Source organism: Manacus candei, unplaced genomic scaffold (genome assembly GCF_025592945.1).
Source record: "Manacus candei isolate 608988 ecotype Guabito, Panama unplaced genomic scaffold, ASM2559294v1 h1tg000063l, whole genome shotgun sequence".
NCBI classification, from domain to species: domain Eukaryota; kingdom Metazoa; phylum Chordata; class Aves; order Passeriformes; family Pipridae; genus Manacus; species Manacus candei.
The window spans coordinates 4,392,233-4,411,621 of NW_026138111.1; the positions used below are offsets into that span (position 1 = coordinate 4,392,233).

Consider the following 19,389-nt stretch of genomic DNA (forward strand, 5'->3'; position numbering starts at 1 on the left):
CTATACCTATGATTTATAAAGTGAATATATATATGAATGAAATAAATATATATAGAGAGCAAGCTGTTATAAATTATTGGCAGCAATCAATAGTAGGTGTATAGCAATAGCAACCACGTAGGTGTATACTATTGCAGGTTACTACAAAATGATCACTAATGAAGCAAACTTTTCAGTAGTACAGCAGAAAATGTAATTATGATGGATTACTTTACATACACATATGCATATGTTTACATTAATACCAGTATCAAGCTAATTGGTCCATATTTGGCCCCTTATATGGGCCAAACCATCCGAGGTATGGGATGACAAACCAAACCCTTTTCAGCAAAGGTCCAAGATCTCTTAGAAAGTTTGTGTGGAGAGTTCAGCCCCTTTAGGAAAGGGATAGTGCACATAGCATGGGAAGTTCTTGGAGAGAGAAGCTTCATTTTGAATAAAAATTAAACCATATTTATATAATAGAGAAATAGAGATGTATAGGACACCATCACTTCAGCAGCCAATAGCTGCTGATAATTTCTGCCTTTCACTCAGAATAGCCAATAGATGCTGATGTTTTCTGTTCTCTTGTGCCAATTTTTATTTTTCTAGACTTTTCTTGCTCTTGCAGATAGAACAGCTAATGGCATTTACAAAGTCTTACTTTCCCAGGATGTTTTCCCTTTTTTTCAGACTATTTTTCACCTTTTCAGATGATAAGTTGCTATTACAGTTCCTTATTTTCATGCCTTTCAGTGGTATCTCTGGTTTCTAGGTACCCGGCTGTGTACTTCAGAGAGGCCAGCTGCACTTCTTGACAATGCTTCTGGTTCCCAGGCCTAGTTCCCAGCCTTGCCAGCATTTTCTCTGTCAGTATTTCAGAAGACACTTTCTTCTGCTAGTAATTTTCCACTTCTAACCAGGTCACCTTTATGGCTGCTTGCTTCACCTGCGTGTCCAGCTAAGACATACACTGAGACTCTTGCAGTATTTTAACATTTCTTGCCCAGCAGAAGATAGTGAGCTGTGATTGATATGCCTGGGAGGGAAATTATGGAAGCTGATTAATCTTGAAGCTGAAGCGTGACCTTTTATGTTTTACCCCTTTGTGCATGTGCTGAGGGGGGAGGATGTTTGAATTTTGACTGTCTGAAGATGAAATCCAAGCAGCACTCCTTTCTCGTCATCAAGAAGGATACTCATCTGTAAAGCTCAGTAGATAGATACCGTGGTGAAATGTTCTTAGGGATTCTTCTCAGGGGTCTATGACCTCTGCTCTTTGTAGCCAACTTCACTCATTCTGCAAGAGGACCCCATAGGGATAGAGAAATATCCTTTGAAAGTACAGCTCAGCTTGGCCAAATGGTAGATTATTTCAGGGGAGAGAGCAAGGAAGAACTTCACCCCCTTCCCCTTCTGTTGCTTAGCAGAGTTAAGAGTATTTAACTAACCAAACACGGAAGTTTTATGGTGCCTGACCACACTGCTGCCAAAGTAGCAACAAATACTACTTTAAGGACATAAATGGGCTAGAGCAGTTGCAGTGGGATGGATTTGAATTGCAGTCATGTATGGGAAAGTTAGGAAATGCTCTGAAGTGTGAAGCTGTGACAAACCGTAATGATGGGATGTTGCATTTTTTTTTGTTTTGTTTTGTTTTATAGGAGTTCTGCCTCATTCATTGTGAACCCTTTAACTCTGCCTCTTTCCTTAAAGAATCTTTGGCACTGCTTATCTTCTTAGTGGTTGAATTTCTGGGGGTTTTGTTTTGGTTTTAGTAGTACAAGATGTAGAGCAGTCGGAACAACTGGAATTAGGGAAGCTGGAAGATCTGAGTAAACTTTCAAGGACATTTCAAGTTAATTTATACTGCTTGTGGTTTTCTTATATACACAAAATGCATAGTCACTTCCTCTTAAAAAAAAATAAATGTGCTTAATGGAGAATTTTTTTCCTTTAATGGTCTTGAGAAGATAACATCCCTGTCAAACTTTGGAACGTTCTGTGATATCTTCATGATATTGCACAAGCTTGAGTGCGTTTGAAGTGCAACAGATGTTTCCCCTCAGCTGTGTGCAGGCCCGTGTTCTGGAACAAGGCAAGCCCTTGAAAGTAGGGTAAACTAATTATAAACTTAGTTTTCTTGTTGGATTTAAAATTCCTTGTGGACACGTAATTAGGAACAGCTCCATGTGTAAGTCTGCCCTTATGTCCATATCTTTCCATTTATTTACAGGAGAGACAATACCTGCTGCAACAGTGACATTTCCCTACTGTACTCTTGGGGATTCTCAGTTTTAGTTGCTTTTGTGCTCCAGCTCTTCTTCCCAGGATCGGTAACCATCCGTCAGTGGGGAGATGAATGACAGCACTCCTTTCTCTTTGGTGGAGTTCAGGCTGTAGCTTCACAGTGGAAGCCATCGTGTTGTCCTCTGGATTCATGTATCTTTTTCCCATTTCTCCTAATTCTGTGCTCTAAAGGTCTTATTGCTGCAGGAGTGCAGATAATCTCCCACCAGCTAACTTGCACAGCGGATAAAGTGATTGGACATACTACCCCAGGGCCTCCTGCAGAGGAGGGAGAGTGTGTAATTTCCTCTGTACATTTGCATTATGGCTTCAGACCTTCTCAAGATGCATAATGATTGGAGTCAGAGAGGCTCAGATATCAAAATCATCTGATTATCAAAGACTTACAAGGCAATATGTGAAAAGAAATAGAAGAGGTTGCTGGAGGTTATAACATAGTATACCAATTTTGTAAAACAACGTAAAGCCTGAACCCCTGTGTCTGCAGTGAAGTATTTTCTCTTCTGCTTTGTTGTAAGCTTGAAATACACCCACTGCTCTACTATTTATTGTTGAGATTGAGCTAAAAAAACAGCCCAGAGAACACTCTTCGGTTTTTCATGTTTCTTGTATACCTGTTTGGGAAAAGTTATCAATAATAGTGACCCCGTTTTAGCGCTAGGGTTAAATAAGGTCATGAACAAGGACTCTGCCAGTGACAAAAAAGCAAGGCTAATTAGACACAAAAAAACCTTATACATAGCTGATGCTAACTTCTTGTGAAAGAAGTTGTGAGTGTGTATGTGTGTGTATGTTTATATATCTAATTATTACATTGAAATTTATAGGGCACAGTGTAACCTCAGAAGAGGGTAAAAAGTTAAACTTAGTTCTTTGTTTCATAACCCCTTCTTAAAACTGTAAGATGCTCAGGCCCATAATGGGACCATCTGACTTAGATAAAATTACAAGGGTGCCAGAAACTGACAGGCAGGGGTTCACAGAATCACAGAATCAGCTGGGTTGGAAAAGACCTCTGAGATCATCAAGTCCAACCCTTGATCCAACACCGCTGTGGTTACTAGACCATGGCACTAAGTGCCACATCCAGTCTCATCTTGAAAACCTTCAGGGACAGTGAATCCACCACCTCCTTGGGCAGCCCATTCCAATGTCTGATTACCCTCTCTGTAAAGAATTTCTTCCTAATATCCAACCTAAACCTCCTCTGGTGGAGCTTAAGACTATGCCCTCTTGTCTTACTGAGAGCTGCCTGGGAGAAGAGACCAACCCCCACCTAGCTACGACCTCCTGTCAGGGAGTTGTAGAGAGTGATGAGGTCTCCCCTCATCTCCTCCTCTTTTCCAGGCTAAACAACCCCAGCTCCCTCAGCCTCTCCTCATAGGACTTGCGTTCAGGTCCCTTCACCAGCCTTTCTCTGGGAAATTTTCACAACAGCAAAATAATTAGGTTGCTCTTTTTAGCACAAAAAGAAAGGGCTCAGCCCTGCAGACGCTTTTCAAGTGCCTAATTTTATAAATGCTGACGGTCATATTTGTATACAGAAAATAAAGCTTGTGACAATATGTGTGGACAGTCAGTCCAGTATGGCATCATATTACTTCATGTGAATTTATTGTGTTTTCCTACCCAAAGACATGAGGGAAAAAATCAGATACTTTTTTTTCTTGTTATGGCCACTGGATTTAGCAATAGACAGCCTTTCCTGCTGATTATTTCTTTGGGGAATGAAGAGTATGTCATGTTGTATTTAAATAGATAGTTTGTACCATGGGCTTATTTTACGTCTTGAAAAGAAAACTTCAGAGTTGTTTTTTCCCTTGCTTAATAATTGTAACTAAATATTTTGTATATCATACAGCTGTGTGCTTTTTATGAAGTCTGTCTAGCCCTTGATTACTTGTTTTTTTCTGGTGAACATATTTGGTATAGTACAGATTAAAAAAATCCCCCACACTTAATCTGTCATAATTAGATTTTAAATTTCTTACAGAAATACTTCAGGGTAACTAAATCTTTATCTTCTCCTTTAATTAACAGAGGAGGAGCTCAGGAAGCTGAGAGAAGAAACAAGCACTGAAACATTAAGGCAGGAACTAGAAAAGGAACGGCAGAGGAGAATAGAACTAGAACAAAAAATCAATGAAGCACCTAAAATAAGGTAAGAGAAATATCTTCACTGTAAAGCTGAAAGCCACTTGAGATCTCTGACTGTCTATGAGAAGTTCTGGTAAAAGCATATGTTTCCAGCCTAGGTGCTCTTAAAACAATAGCTCACAGAGAGAGATGGTGCCTATGTTTTCCTGTACATCATTAACACCATGTACATATGAGTTACCATACATATTTCTATAGCTACAGAAGTGCTGTGACACTTTTCTAGTTGAGATATTCTTCATTTCACCTTTTCTGATGCTCTCCTTCTGGGATCTTACCCAGTTGGAACTACTGAAAGCCAGAGCTTTTGTCATGCTATTGCATGTGCTTTGACTTTTCAAAACCTGTGTCTTTTCCAGACTGCCCAGTCCTTGTTACTCCTGTTCTAGCAACAGCAGAAATCCCAGTACCACAGCATTAAATGTGTGGGAGTGACTGGAGTTTGAGCCTTCCTTGCCACTGCAATGACAAGTGGAAACATGCCTCCCTATGCCTCTAGTCCCTTTCAGCCTTGAAGACATCCATCTTGATGATGCAAAGCATTGTGTTTGACGTCTCTCCTTAGTCTGCCTAGCTGCACAGACCTTGGATCTTAAGACCATAGCAGTTGCTTGGTGGTCTTGTTGCTCTAGACCACTTGCATACCTAGGTGCCTGTGTTATCTTCCTCAGCAGTAGCCAAGATTACTTGGCTGAGCAGCAGGATCTGTGGTTCACTGCCAACTTCTATCACTGGGAGATAGTGTGGGCTGAGTTCATAATCACACGCTATAAGGCAGTTACGTAGAGGTGACAAGCAAGAGCAAAAAAGAAAAACTTTTGGCTTGAATATGAGGTTTCCCAATGCCATACAAACTCTTCCCGGTCTTCTGCTTTTTTCTGCACTCCATTCTGAGTGTAAAAATGCCTTTCAGCTCAGGCCAGCAGTTTGTGTCCAATGCCTTTCTGCTCAGGTCAGCAGTCTGTGTCCATTGGTATTCTGTAGCAATGGAAATCAGAGCCATTTATAGGAAACATGAGTCTAGTTGCTTTCTGTGGTCAATTTCTTCCTGCTCCTATAGAATCGTTTAGTTTGGAAATGACCTTTAAGATCAAGTCCATCCATTAACCCAGTACTGCCAAGTCCACCTCTAAATTATGTCCCTAAGTGCCATATCTACACGTTTTAAAATATGATGGTGACTCAAGCACTTCCATGGGCAGCCTGTTCCAGTGCTTGACAGCTCATCTGGTGAAGAAATTTTTCCTAATATCAAATCTAAAACTCCCTAGCGCAACTTGAAGCTGTTTCCTCTTGTCCTGTTGCTTGTTACTTGGGAGAAGAGACTAACCCACACCTGGCTACAAACCCCCTTTCAGGTAGTTGTAGACAACAATGAGGTCTCCCCTGAGCGCCCTTTTCTGCAGGCTAAATGACCCAGGTGCCTCAGCTGCTCCTCGTAAACCTCCACAATCACTGTATTTAAGGGTATCAGAAGGTACATTGCTGCCTTTCACTTCAGTCTCTGTTTACAGGCCTGTTATCCGTGAATTTATTTAATAACATTGAAAGTGCTGGAGCTGTCTACCACTGGAAGCTATGGAGACAATACAAGTCCCCTTGACTCTAAAGACACAATTTTTTTTCTTTCCTTTTAAACAGATTTCTTAGTGGTTTCAATAAGTGCCCCATGGTTACAGAATTGTGAGATTTGGTGAATAACTGTTCAGCGTCTGTTTATTTGCCACCCTTGATCAGGCCTTTCTTCACTTACACTTCTGTCCAGACTGAAGATTTCCAGCTTTTCCACTGTCTCCTTAAGAGTACTCCATCCCTTTCATCAATTCAGCTGCCATTCTTCAGCCATTTTGTCCTAAGATGAAGAGTGTGATTTTTTTTTTAGGTCATTTTTCACATCAATGGTTTTCCAAAATCACTAGTTCCATGCAAGGTTGGTCTGTGTGTAGTTTTGACCTGTGCTGCCAAGTCATGTGCTTAGAAGGGGCTCTGGAAGGTCCTTGTGGAGGAGTCTGGTTCCCAAGGCAGCACCATGACCATGAAGCAGGAAGGTGGTCCAGAGTGCTCTGACCTGGGCTTTTTTTAGTGACCTAGAGTTGCTCTTACATCTGGGATGTGAGAGTGCATTTTTATTACCTATGATGGTTGGTCTGGCTGTGTATGTAGGTTGATGTTGCCTGGTTGAGTGGACAGCTGAAGAGGAGAAACTTGGACCCGTCCTCTTGCTGAGAGTATCTGCTAGCTCCCTAACAGCAGTAGAAAGCAGTGAGTATATTGGTACATGGAAATGGCAACTATGGATACTGTCTTGCTTGAGGTGCAAATTCCACAGGCTTGTCTTTAACGCTTGCATGGGCCTTTGGCTTTCTCCCCAGAACAGGTATGCCTGGGCTCTATATCGTGCATAGAGAAGGGGGAGAGTGATCTCCTCATTGCTGGGAATCCTGGAGGAGGATGAGGAGCCATCTTCCTCTGCATCCTTCTGTCCTGTTTCAGAGTAATGAGGGTGGCTCAGAGTCTGATCTGGCCCACTGCAGCTTGTGAGTACACGTTTTACAGAGAAGAGAGATGGAAGATCTTTGTTTATCAGAGTTAATGGCAACATCTGTGCTTTGTTGGATTGTGGACAATAGTAAATCTCTAGCAGGCGTGTCATTGCTAAATTAAGGTAGGATGACGCTACTTCCTGAGTGTTGTGTTCCCATTTAGATATCCTGAGGATTACACTAGTCCTGTTAGCTTGGGTATTGCACTTGCGGATTACATTCAGCCAATTATCCCTCTTACCTGAGTCTTTAACTAGTCTTACTAATATTTCAACCTTTTTGGGACAGGCAGGATATGTAAGGTACAACAAAATAAGACTTTGAAAATTTTTCAGTTCCTACTCAGGATGAGAAAAATTGGTTTGTCTATGATTTTTCATTAACTTGTGCTTCATTGTGTGAAATTCTTCTTCACTGCTTACTATCTTTTTACACTTCATTGTGGACATTTTAAAATACTTTTATTAGGACTACAGGTGAAATGTTGACATAATCAAATAAGTAATAGGCCAAATTTATGCCTTATGGAAACTTAATTTTATTAAGCAAAGTAATGGCAGAAAGTTCTCTCTGCTTATGTCAACAAAACCAAATTCACCCTGCTTCTCAGGTAATTCTTTACACAATTTTAAAATAGATATTCATATATCCCCTGGCAGGGAGAGTGAGAAGCTGTATGGTACTTAGTTGGAGACTGGGGTTAAACAACGATAGTATATAAACATATTTGCATGTGCTTTTCTTTCTGCTTACAGAAGTGAAATGAAAACAAAACCATGCTGTGATGTAAGAAGAAAGAAATAATTTTAAAAGTTGCAGTTGTAAAAGTATTTGTGAAGCAGATCAATACAAGTAGCAATATAAAACATGATGCAAAATGTTTGCAAAGAGAAAACAACAAGCTCACAATCTATTTTTTTTTTTTTTACTAGTGAAGAACATGGGCTTCTTTCATTGAGTTGTGCACAGAGAGGAGTGGAAGAAGAGGATTTTTAGTGGTTTTGTTTGTCATGGTGTTTATTGTCTGTGCGTGTCAGTATTCAGAAACGTGGTGGCCTCAGTTAAAGTTTTCCATAGATGCACTTCAGGACATCTCCCCATTTGGAATGGCAGCTGAAGCTTATGACATTTTACTGGTAGAGAAGTGCATAAATAATCTGAAATGTGTCAGCTATTGCTGCTATATATTACAATTGGTGAGCTAGAATCACAGAGGAAGAAAAAATAACAAGTTTTGCAACAACACCTACCAGCAGGCTGTGACTCATGCAAACATTTTTATTAGTATCATTGTGAATTATTTTTACAAGGACTAAATAGACAATGCTTCTGCATAAGACACTGTTCCTTCATTGTGGATGAGAATGGCAAAGGCTTCTGAAGTGCTTGGTGTATTTAATGGGAAGAAGATGCAAACCATGAAAATTATTTAACTTGGTTTTTTAAGAGCTCTTCAGGTTAAGAAACTGTGCTTACCTGAATGATATATCTTTAAACTAGGCTGTGAAAATACCTAATTTATGCTTATTTTTGCATGTATGAGGTTGGAATGTGCTTTTGATGTACGTGCACACACATTCAGGTTGCTTTGAACAGTAGGAAATATATAACAACCTTGACTGGCTTCCACAAGAGCTTTTGAAAGATTGATGGTTGGTTGCTTGTGAGCTTGGAGTTAGCCTGTAGCAAAATTGCTTTAAATATGTCTGAGAACATCCTGGCAGTGACTGGACCTGTTGTGTGCAGCAATTCTAGTCTTCACCCAGTTGTTGGAGGGAGTCTGTTGATTTGCATACATCTCAACTCGCAGCTGTGTTCAGGGCCTAATATGCACAAACCAAAAATGGTTTTTTAAGATAAATGACCTTCAGTGTCAAGACTCCCTTAACTTTTGTGTCATACTTGCAGCTACAAAAATAACACTTTGGTGATGTTCTCTGGGGCAGCAGTGAGTGGACACTGCACAGTATGTGCTGGTTGTTTTTGAGTGGTACATGTGTACTGGTCATGAACAACTCTAATATTTATCAATATTCATGTTTCCCTGACTTCAGTATATTGAAGAAAAAAAAAGGGAAACAAAAAAAAAGGTACATTTGTGTTTGTTTCCTCCGCAGACTGAGATTCCTCTTACCTCTTTTAATCAGCTTGTGCTTTAAATGGGTACAATCTCTGGTTGTCTAAACATGACCTCGCTTCAGGTTGGGGATGTGTTGGTGTTACCAGTTAAACCCTTTTTCTGTGTGAAAAGTGTGCTCCAAGAGGAAGTAATGCAGCTTGTTTTCTTTGGTGCAGGCTGCAGTTAGGAAGCCCACATAGGAACATAGCATTGTTCTGGGGACTCTTTGTGTTTTTCAGCCTTTTAACTGGTCTCTGGCATGAAGAGTGGTGCAGAAACTGTAGCAAAGATGATTTCTCCCCTCTCAGTGGTCTTGATGAACCCGTGGTTTGATGTGACCTGGTTTTGGGATTGAACTTCCCAGTAGGTGTGCAAGCCTAAACAATGAATTCTGAGGTTCCTGGCCCAGATCTGTCTTAAGTGGCTAATTATAACCTGATTCACAGGTACAGTAATGAGCTGTCATTAACCTGATGATTCGTAAAGGTCAGGTTCTTCATAGGGAAGGAGTAACAGGCAGATGGCAGGTAAGACATTGCCAAAAAAATGAAACAAAAGCATCAAGAAGGGCCAAAGCCAACTGTCGTGCTCCTGATGTAGCCCAGTAAGGCTGCTATCCAGAACTGCTTCTTGATGAGATTTTTTTACCCAAGAAACATGGGGAGTAATGACACTGTGCTGCTTCTGAAAATACATCCCAGCATGTCAAAGGAACACCCAGTTTGAAGAGTCTGACAGCTGCCAGTGGTGGGATCCTGTCTTGGCTCTGTCACAGGAGTTGTTCAGGTGTGACACCACCCTGGTGCCTTCACATGACTGCAGTGGGTTGAGTTACTGGCTCCTGCTTGTGTGAACCTGCTTGTGAGTGACTGCCTCCTTTCCACCTAAATATGTCTTCAGCTTCAGTGAAACCCAGTGACAGTGACAGATTGCAGATGAAAACACTCAACTATATGGTGTAACCATCTAATGTGCTGATAGAGGAAAACAAGACAGTGCTCTATAATAGTTGGTGCAAATTTGATCATGTTTATTGCTGTCTATTTTCTGAGAGCTTGAAATGGAGGAGATGCAAGGGTATAGGAGAAGAAGCAGGGAGAGGAGGAGTTTTTAGGTGATGAACCCAAGGTTTGTATAGAAACTGAGGGGAAATGGCACAGAAACCAAAGTTAAAGTTGAGCTAGAAAAAATTGGTGGAATTTCAGGTGGCTTTTGAAAAGAAGAGTTGCTGCAAATACTCTGGGGAGTATGCTGGGGAAAAGTCCTGAAGAGTCATGAAAACAAGTGTCTTTAAAAGCAGGAATCATTTGAATTCATCATCTAAGCAGTTAAAATGTCCTGTTATAATTCATAAATCAGTAAATTATTTCTAAATGTTCTTTTTAGAAATGAACAAGGATGTTGTAAGCTCATTAAATCTGAGGAATGGTTAAGAAGGAAGGGAGGTAATTAGTTCTGAGGTTTCTCCATCATACCCATTGATGTATGGTGATGTTGAGACAGCACATATTAGTAACGGCCTTTTCCATGTGCAGACAGAACAGTGAGATGTTTTCCTAATGTCCTTCAGCAGGAGAGAGAACTGTATGTCTATATTTCTGCAGTCTGCCCAATGCAGCGGGATCTCTCTTCCCACTCTTTGGTTTTTTGACCATGTTTCGCTTGATTCCCTTCCTGAGAAGCAAAAGATGAAGGGAACATTTGAAAGTACCTATATTATCTGATAAATGAGTGATAATGAAATTTCAAGCAGTAATGTTTTCAATCATACAACTCCCTGTCAAGTGAAGCTTGCTGTGGCTGGTGTTGTGTTGTCAAAGCTGCTGCTTCATTAGAAAAATCTTTCTGTAGGATGGCTGTACATGGATGGCTGAAGACTTTGGGACTGAAGCCTGAAGTAATCTCAAGACAGGTTGGCAGTTGGAGGCTCTGGATAGTGCAAATATAATTTGAAGCCTTGCACATGTGCAGAATGGCAAAAGCATTTGTGTTTTCAAAAATCTGTTCACTTTTAATGGATGAGAATATTATTCTTGACTCATTTTGAAAGGTGAGACCAATGATGCCTGCTACTTGACATATAGTTTTAGAACATTTTTGTCTCAGTTTTTCAAGCTGTTATTTCGATTTTGGAAATTTTTAAAGATATTGTTAAATCAGTTGGTATCTCTGCATTTTTAGAGCTTATAACATTTTAAATCATTCTTGACACCTATTCCTCTTGTGAAGTTGAGTGGTGTTTGACTGTAGTAATGGCAGCAGAATTCAAGATTTATGCATTAAACTGTGGTTTTGCTCTACTGCTGTGGCTATCAACTTGTGATACGGAATCCCTTTTAATTTATTACTGTGAGAAGAATCGTGGCTCTGAAGTTTTCCTGGCAGGCATTGCAATGAATATACCATACAAACTAATGCAACGAATTTGATACTAGATGGTTTAGTAGTTGTAAGATGAAATTGAGCTGTTGGTGACATGAAATGGCTAAACCCCACCTCTCCTTCCAGTGGATGGTATTTCCCTGGGTCCTAAGTGCAATGAATGTTTTGAACCTTGTGAAAGGGTGTATGTTTGGTTTTTTTCTTGTTGTGATTTTATAATCTCAGCTATGGAAACCATAGAGGTTCTAGTGCTTCCTTTACCTAAAAGGGAATAAATTCTTCTTCTTTAACATTTCACACTGTTTCTGTTTTTTCTTTGTAGGACGGAAGAGGTGCCTGCAGCTCAGCAACCTGCAAAGCCACCAGTGCAAACCAATGGAACAGGTAAGCTTGGTCAGAGCATTTGTGGACATCTGCACTGTCATCTGCATTCCTCAAGCTGATGCTTATTATGAAATCAATAATGTAGTGATTTCTGAAAGAACGAAGGCAACAGTTAGATTCTCAGTCTTTCAGTAGCCTTAAGCTTTCCTCCCCACACCTCCTGATTGAGACTTAAGGCTTTTAAATCTGTGTACTAAATTTGAAATTGCTCCTCCTGTACTCCTGTAATGTCAATGCTTTCTGTTATGTGAACTACAGCCTGCTGTTTTTTAGTCTCGTACACTCAAAATTTCTTTCTCAGTACTTTCTGAAGTATTAGCATGTGGGAAGATACTTCATATTTTTATTTTCCAATGGAAGTATTCCAATGAAAGTATTATTCCAAATGGACAACAGCTGTAAACTGTCACAATATTCCTTGTTTTTCTAGATATCATTGTCATTCATTAATAAATAATTTGATTCTATTTTCTGAGCACCAGTTGCTTTTTCTCATGAGCTTAAAAGCGTCATTTTGGCTGTTGTAGTTGGCTGGTTAATCTTTCCTACCTCTTAATTTTATGGAGTTCTGTACTGAATTTACCTGGAATAATTTATGTCCTTTTTGCAACTTTGTATTGAACTACATTTCCAAAGAATAGTCTATCTGTTCCTTCTAGACAACAGTTTTGTGAGTTACAGGTGATTTTGTTCTCACTTGCTCTGTCCAAAGGTTTTTACCCTTATATTTTTTCCATATACCCATATATTATATTATATTTTTCCACTGAAACCAACATACAGAAAGTGTGCATTGCTTCATTATTTTGCTGTATGAGACTTTCCAGGTAGTATGGTACGTATATGTTCCATATATAGAAAGTAGGATATGCAGCATAATTTCTGAAGCCTGACTTTATAAAAAGAAATTATTTTACTTCTATATAAATGTTTTATTTGTATAGATATATAGAGACACACACACACACAATCTTTACAGACTATAAGTGGTTGGAAAGTGGTAGTAAAAATGCCTCTTGCAGAATCTTGCTTGAGCTTCCCTTTCCTGTCAAATTCACGTGGCTGCAAGGTGGTTGTCCAGCTTTCTGCTCAGGGGTGCTTTGCTTTGGACTTGCTTTTCTCAAGGTCACCCCTCAGCACAACAGGAGCACTGAGATTTACATCAGTCTTTTGTTTACAGAAACCTCTTAACTAGAAAATGTTTTTACGGTGTTTGCTAAAAATTATTGTTTCTTAGGATGTTTTACTCTCTGTACTTCTGGTAATAAGACTCTTCCATGTACTGTCCTGTGAGCAATACAGGAGTCACCTTTAGTGAAGGACAGGAAATCTGTACAAAGTCTGCTTCCCAGCGAAGCATCGTGTGTGGGAACAGGAGCAGGCATTGGATAAAGAGGTCTCCTAGCATTATCCTAATACTTGCAACTTCTTTTTTATAGATAAGCAAAGTAACACGGTCTCTTCAAGACTCCAGAAGTGGCTCGGTGACAAATTTGGGGAGTATGTTGAGGACTTCAGATTTCAACCAGAAGAGAGTACAGTGGAGACAGAAGAACCACTAAGTGCTAGAAGGTAAATCCCCAACGTGATTTTGAGAAATTATTGGCTTCTTTGCAAGTTGATTTTCTTCATCACTTAATTTTATTTTGCAACTTCTTACACAGTTTGAGCAAGTGTTTGCATAACAAGTAATAAAACTGAAAGCACAGAACCATCTCAAAAATTTTGTGAATGCTTTGGACAATACATGAAATTAAGTTTTTCTGCTGTCTGAGGTGAAATAAGATTTATATTATTTACTAGGTTCCTTCATATGCCTCCCAAAAACTGTGCACCAAGTTGTAGGCTGGAGTGCTTTTACACTTCAGTTTTTGGTCTGATGCAAGATGGACTGTATTAGTTACTAGAAACACAATTTTTAACAGGCAAGAGTGAAGCTTTATGCACATATAATTTATAACTGTAAGGAGTATTTCAGGGATCAAATGTACACAACTGTGCACTGGTTACCTATTTAACACATTGCTTTTATCTGTTATTTTTCAGGTTGACTGAAAATTTGAGAAGATTAAGTAAGTACTTAGCACTGTTTTATTGTCTAGAAATAACAGTAGTTCTTAGTAACCCTATTGGCAGGATTGCTGCTTTTTAAAATACAGCGTTTTGAAATGCTTCTACTAGTTCATAAGCAGAAAAGGTTCTGGAATCTTGAATTAGTGTTTGGAGTGCAAAGTAACTTAGAGGACTAGGGATAGAAGCTGTGATTCTGTTTAATATTGAATTACATAGGGTATCTATCTCTGAACCAAATATATAATGTTAATTAAAATGTGTAAACATGCAATGAGTGAGAATAGGGTATTTGTTCACTGGCAGAAGTAAGAGTGTTCATTTGCTTATGTCTTAGCTGCTTGTAGTTTACTTGCTGGTTTATCAACTTTTACTTTCAAAGAAGTGGGTCTCGGACAGTGCATACCCTGAGTGTGTCTTGCATGTCTTTCTCTTGGATTGCTGATAAATTTTTTTTTGGAAGGTGGAGGATGCAAGATGGCAGGTTAAGCAAAGCAGTTAAGCCCTCCAAAAGTTTTGTTTTTCAAAGAATTGCTAGCCTGAAAAAAAAATATGTTGATACATGTTCCAAATTGGTAAATTATTGTAGAGAGGAAGGTAGAGTTGAAATAAGGGTCTGTAATCTCCATGTAAGGTCAGTTTTTTTCTCCTTAATACTGGTATTGGTTGTAGTTTTATTTGGGAGAATACTTGTGACTTGTTCTCAGTGGTATATGTGCATTGCCTTCAGAATACCTTTCAAAAACCTGTATTAAACTTAAGCTTTGAGTGGTTATTAACTTCCACTAGGTGAGCCATAAAATCTAGATCCCTGTTGTCCGAGGTGCCTGATGATCAGTCAGAGCTCTCCAGAACCTTGTTGTCACCAGCAGTTTCCACTATGGGTTTTGTTTAGTGTGCTGGAGCAGAGCAGATGGAAGCAGTGCTTAAGTCCATGACCTCCTCCAGTGTGAGTTCTACTGCAAATGAGGGTGAGGGCTTCTGGGGCTCCTTGTGCAAGAGGAGTTGTCACTCTGCTCAGCAGGGAAGGCAAAACTAGTGTGTTCCAATAAAGAAAGCAAAGGTCGTCTTGCAGCAGCCCTCTTCTGTTTCCTTGTGTCCCTAGCTAGTTTGTCTAAGTGGTAAAAGAGCTTAGAGGAAGAGAGTAAAGGACTAGTGGGTTTTAGGGAGCTGAGAAAGAGCCCCTCTTGCTGTTGCTGGCTGTGTGCATCTGTCTGTGGGCCTCTCACAGCACAAGTCAGTCTCCCATACAGTGACGACAAGAACAAAGGTCTGCAGAGGTGGGAGACAGACTTCTTCAGAAGCAGTGATGTGCTGTGTTGCTTGGCTTGGAAAGAGTAAGCAGCAAAGTGCTACTAATGGATAGAGTCCTGCAGAAACATAGCCAACACAGATTTAGCCTGGCTTTAAGATAGCTGAAGCAGCAGCAAGGGAGGGAAGGGCTGTGGATGTTGTTGTCATGGTTTGAGAGCTCCAAAACCCAATTCCCTAGTCCAAGTCCCCCTCCCACATCTCAACCCAGACACCACACGAGACTCAAAATGGGGGAAGGGAATATATATTATGATGACTGTACAAAATAAATACTACAATACATTATATACAATCTTAGCTATCTCTACCATGACATAAAAGTATTTACAATGGATCAAATATCTTCTCCCCTCCAAATAAAAGTCCAGGAGGGAAGTAGGAAAAGATCCCTTTCTACTCTCAGAGCAGCAATGTCTCTAGGGCAGCAGGCATCTGTCCTCTTCTCATGCAGCAGCTGTAGCTGGATCTCTGCCAGTACACACGAGGGGGTATCCAAGCCCCTCGGCCACTCGTCCTCAAGCGAGGGTCTTATCTTCCGTGGGCTGCGTTCACCCAGACAATGGTCGCGTCACCACGTCGTACCACGAAGCACAGGGGTCTTCGTGACGGTCTGTATCTTCAGGGGATTCAAGTCCCCTTTGCAGAGCTCTGTGCTCTGTCTCAAGCAACGGGGGGGGCCAAGGTCACCCCCTCCGCATTCTTTCTTGGAGCTTTTCAGCTCTTTTCTGCAGTGCAGTAGCACTTCACCCCTCCCTTCTAGGAAGTGAGGGGTCTCCAAGGAGCTTGTGGTCTTTTGGTTCAGTTCTTACCCCAAAAACTCTGTCTGTAGAGCTTAGGTCTACTCTCTCTGCTGCTGGCTCTCTTTCTGGGCTCTCTCAGACAACTCTGTGTCTTCCTTGGCTGCATGCTGTTTGCTGCTTCTTCAGTTCTTATCAGTTGGCTCTCTGCCATTGTCTCCAGCCAGAGTTGTTTTTGCCGCCGCTTCTGCTGCTCACGGTGGAGAAAAAAGTCACAGACCTCAGTCCAGTTTAACACTGCTTCTGAGTTTCTATGACCCCAGCCAGGGCCCCCCCAGAGGGGCTCTTGCCCCTTCAGCTGGTGGCTTCAGAACAACTTCAACAACAACTACCACTACCTTCTCTTCCGCTCTGCTTGTGATATGTTTATATTTTGCAGAAGTGCTCATTGGGTAAAACCTCAAAACTTCAAGAGTCACCACCCCCTGGGGTTTTACCATTTTATAACTGCAGGGGGGAAACTGTTTCCCCCCACCACAGTTGTCTACCTAGACTATAATAAAGCCTTTGACACCATTTCCCACAGAATTCTCGTGGAGGAACTGGCTGCTCATAGCTTGGACAGGTGTATGCTTTGCTGGGTAGAAACCTGGCTGGGTGGCTGAGCCCAGAGAGTGGTGATGAATGGTGCTGCATACAATTGGAGGCTGGTCAGTAGTGGTGTTCCCTAGGGCTTGGGATTGGGGCCAGTCCTGTTTAATATCTTTATCAATGACCTGGACAAGAGAATTGAGTGCTCCCTCAGGTTACAGGTGACACCAAGTTGAGTAGGAGCGTTGATCTGCTGGTGGGCAGGAAGGCTCTACAGATTGTTTAGGGACATGGCTTAGTGGTGGACTTGGCAGTGCTGGGTTAATGGTTGGATGCAATGATAATCTTAAAGGTCTTTTCCTACCTAAATGATTCTGTAATTTTGAGTTGTTCCTTGGTGGCTTGCGATGCAGTCAGGCTGATGTACATTGTTTTACAGTGGGATGAGCTGACCTGTGCAGAGGTCTTTGGGGTAGTATGGACAGGTCTCAGAACAGACTGCTTTTAGCATCCAGGGTACCCTTGTAAAGGATGTTGTTTTCTTTTTTTCTTTGTCTATAGTATGTGTTAAGAGTCTATACATAACTTTTGTCTTGGATAATACTTTAGTTTTTGGAAATGCATTCTTTAACTAATTTCTCAGTTACATTGATGGATTTAATTTTTCTTTATTTGGATAAGCCTTTTGTCATTACATGTCTTGAATATTCTTAATAATTTTCTAATTTAGTTGTTTGTCATTTACAAGTGATTTAACTACTGCCAGCTAATTCTAACAGTTCTGTTTTTTCTCTGCTTCTCTTTAGAGAGAGGTGCCAAACCTGTTACTAATTTTGTGAAGAATCTTTCTGCCTTATCAGACTGGTATTCTATCTACACTTCTGCTATTGCCTTTATTGTAAGTTATCCTATTCTTCTGGGAGTACTAAGTACTTTAAAAAATCTATTATTTGCTGAAATTCATTGAAAATGCCATATCTGAGTAGGGGTTGTGCTACAGTTCAAGTCAAATCAAATAGTGTAATTTCATTTAACACAAAATACCAGTAGTTGTCACTTTAGTTATATTTCAAAACCATTTAAATTGTGTATCCTGGGTTTCTTGTAGCATAGCTTTGTCATAAAATAACTTAAAATGATCTGGGCATTGTTCTCTTGTTTTTTGTCTCCCAGTCCTAGTAATTTGGTGGTAACTTCAGCCTCTGCAAAGTCTCTTGTTGCCTAGGGCTGAAATGCTGATAGTGGTTGTTTGATGAGAAGCTATCGTTCCTCATCAGTGCTCTTTGCCACTTGTTAGGATCATAGTGAGGAGAGGCAAAATGCCTTGATTTCAGTATCATTTCATGTGCAAATATCAGATCTGTGAGCTAAATTCAAGCATTCCCATGCTATCTAAGGGGGTTTGGATGTCTCAAAGAGACATAAGTATTTAGTGGAGTTTTGATTTCTTTTCCTTCTGAATGTTAATTAAATGATCTAAATTCTTTTGGTCATAGTGTATATGAAATATTGTTCTATCAAAGGAATTACTAGTAGTCGTAGCTGAATGAGCCTGTCTGGTGAAAATGTCACACACTTTTTCATTAAATGATCCCTTCCTGTAAGTTATAGAGCCTATGCTATTTTACATGGCACAACTGAAGGAATATTGAGGTGGAGACTTCCCTGTCCCAGTGCCCTGTGTCTGTCCCTTCTCTTAATCTACTGATTTTCCTCTTGCCTCTCTTGGTAAACCCATTTTTCAGATAAAAGCCAAAAGAAGAAACTTCAGCTGATTTTTTTTTTTTTTTTTTTTTTTTTTTTTTTTTTTTTTTTTTTTTTTGAAAGCTCTGGACCTGGGAGCCAGAGCAATGTTTCATTTTGGGGTTATCCATAAAAACCGTATCATCTCTCACAGAGAGACTGTAGTCTCTATTTTCAGAAGCTGGGAAGGGAACAGAATACCTTTGTGTTTGTACTTGTTATGTAAAATAAAACCTGTTTTCCTCCAATCTTTTTAGACTTGGTAGATATCTGGAATTTATTTACTTGAAATACTAGAGCAAGAGTTTATCCTGTTGCCCAGTATGGGGCTAATCATTATAACTCTTCTTCTATACCATTAGTGACCATATCATGATCATGTAGCAGATTCACAGACTTTAAAGTTTACTTCTTTTTTTTTCCTCCTACCCCTTCATGTAATTGTAGTGTTGCAAATACTCAATACTCTCTCTCAGGCAGCTGAAAACTAGTTAGGTGTAATCTCCGGAGATCTGGCTCATTTTCAGTTTTAACTTACATTGATAAGTACAGGGCTGTTGTCAGTCATGGGGGCTAAAATTTATTAATTTTTTTAAAATTAGTTGCATGATTCTGAGCCCTTCAGCATAGTGGGAAATGGTATTTCATGCAACTCACTGTACCTCAGTTTGTAATCCACATCTGTCTTTGTTTTTTCTTCTTAATCTGCAGATTTACATGAATGCTGTATGGCATGGCTGGGCCATTCCTATGTTCTTATTTTTAGCGATTTTGAGGTTATCCCTAAATTACCTCATAGCCAGGTATTTACTTAAATACTAGCTTATTCTCTTGTAATGCTTTTCTTGAAAGATGTCTTATTGTTCTTGTGTTGAGTTGTAAACTGTTACCTTTTCTAATGTTGTGGGTTATGTCTAACAAAGAGAAATTCAAACTCTAATATCCTTAGTGTCATTGCTCAGTTTCTAAAATCTTTTACTATTATAGGGAATTGTCTTTGTATCCTGTGACTTGTGTCATCATAAATAATGTTGCATGCTCTCAAATAAAAAAA

The 19,389-nt window shown here is 40.0% G+C and overlaps 2 protein-coding genes across 3 annotated transcripts in view; both read left to right on the forward strand.

The window, feature by feature from the left end:
* The window catches only part of TRMU (tRNA mitochondrial 2-thiouridylase), a 376,674-nt gene that overhangs the window by 282,293 nt on the left and 74,992 nt on the right, over nucleotides 1–19,389 (forward strand). The window lies entirely within an intron of this gene.
* GRAMD4 (GRAM domain containing 4) overlaps nucleotides 1–19,389 on the forward strand; it is a 78,010-nt gene that overhangs the window by 42,329 nt on the left and 16,292 nt on the right. For both annotated transcript variants that reach the window (XM_051805176.1, XM_051805177.1), the window contains exons 4-9: nucleotides 4,336–4,456; nucleotides 11,819–11,880; nucleotides 13,320–13,452; nucleotides 13,927–13,952; nucleotides 17,399–17,490; nucleotides 19,047–19,138. In XM_051805176.1, the coding sequence (XP_051661136.1) occupies nucleotides 4,336–4,456; nucleotides 11,819–11,880; nucleotides 13,320–13,452; nucleotides 13,927–13,952; nucleotides 17,399–17,490; nucleotides 19,047–19,138 (526 nt within the window). The remainder of the gene's footprint in view (nucleotides 1–4,335; nucleotides 4,457–11,818; nucleotides 11,881–13,319; nucleotides 13,453–13,926; nucleotides 13,953–17,398; nucleotides 17,491–19,046; nucleotides 19,139–19,389) is intronic.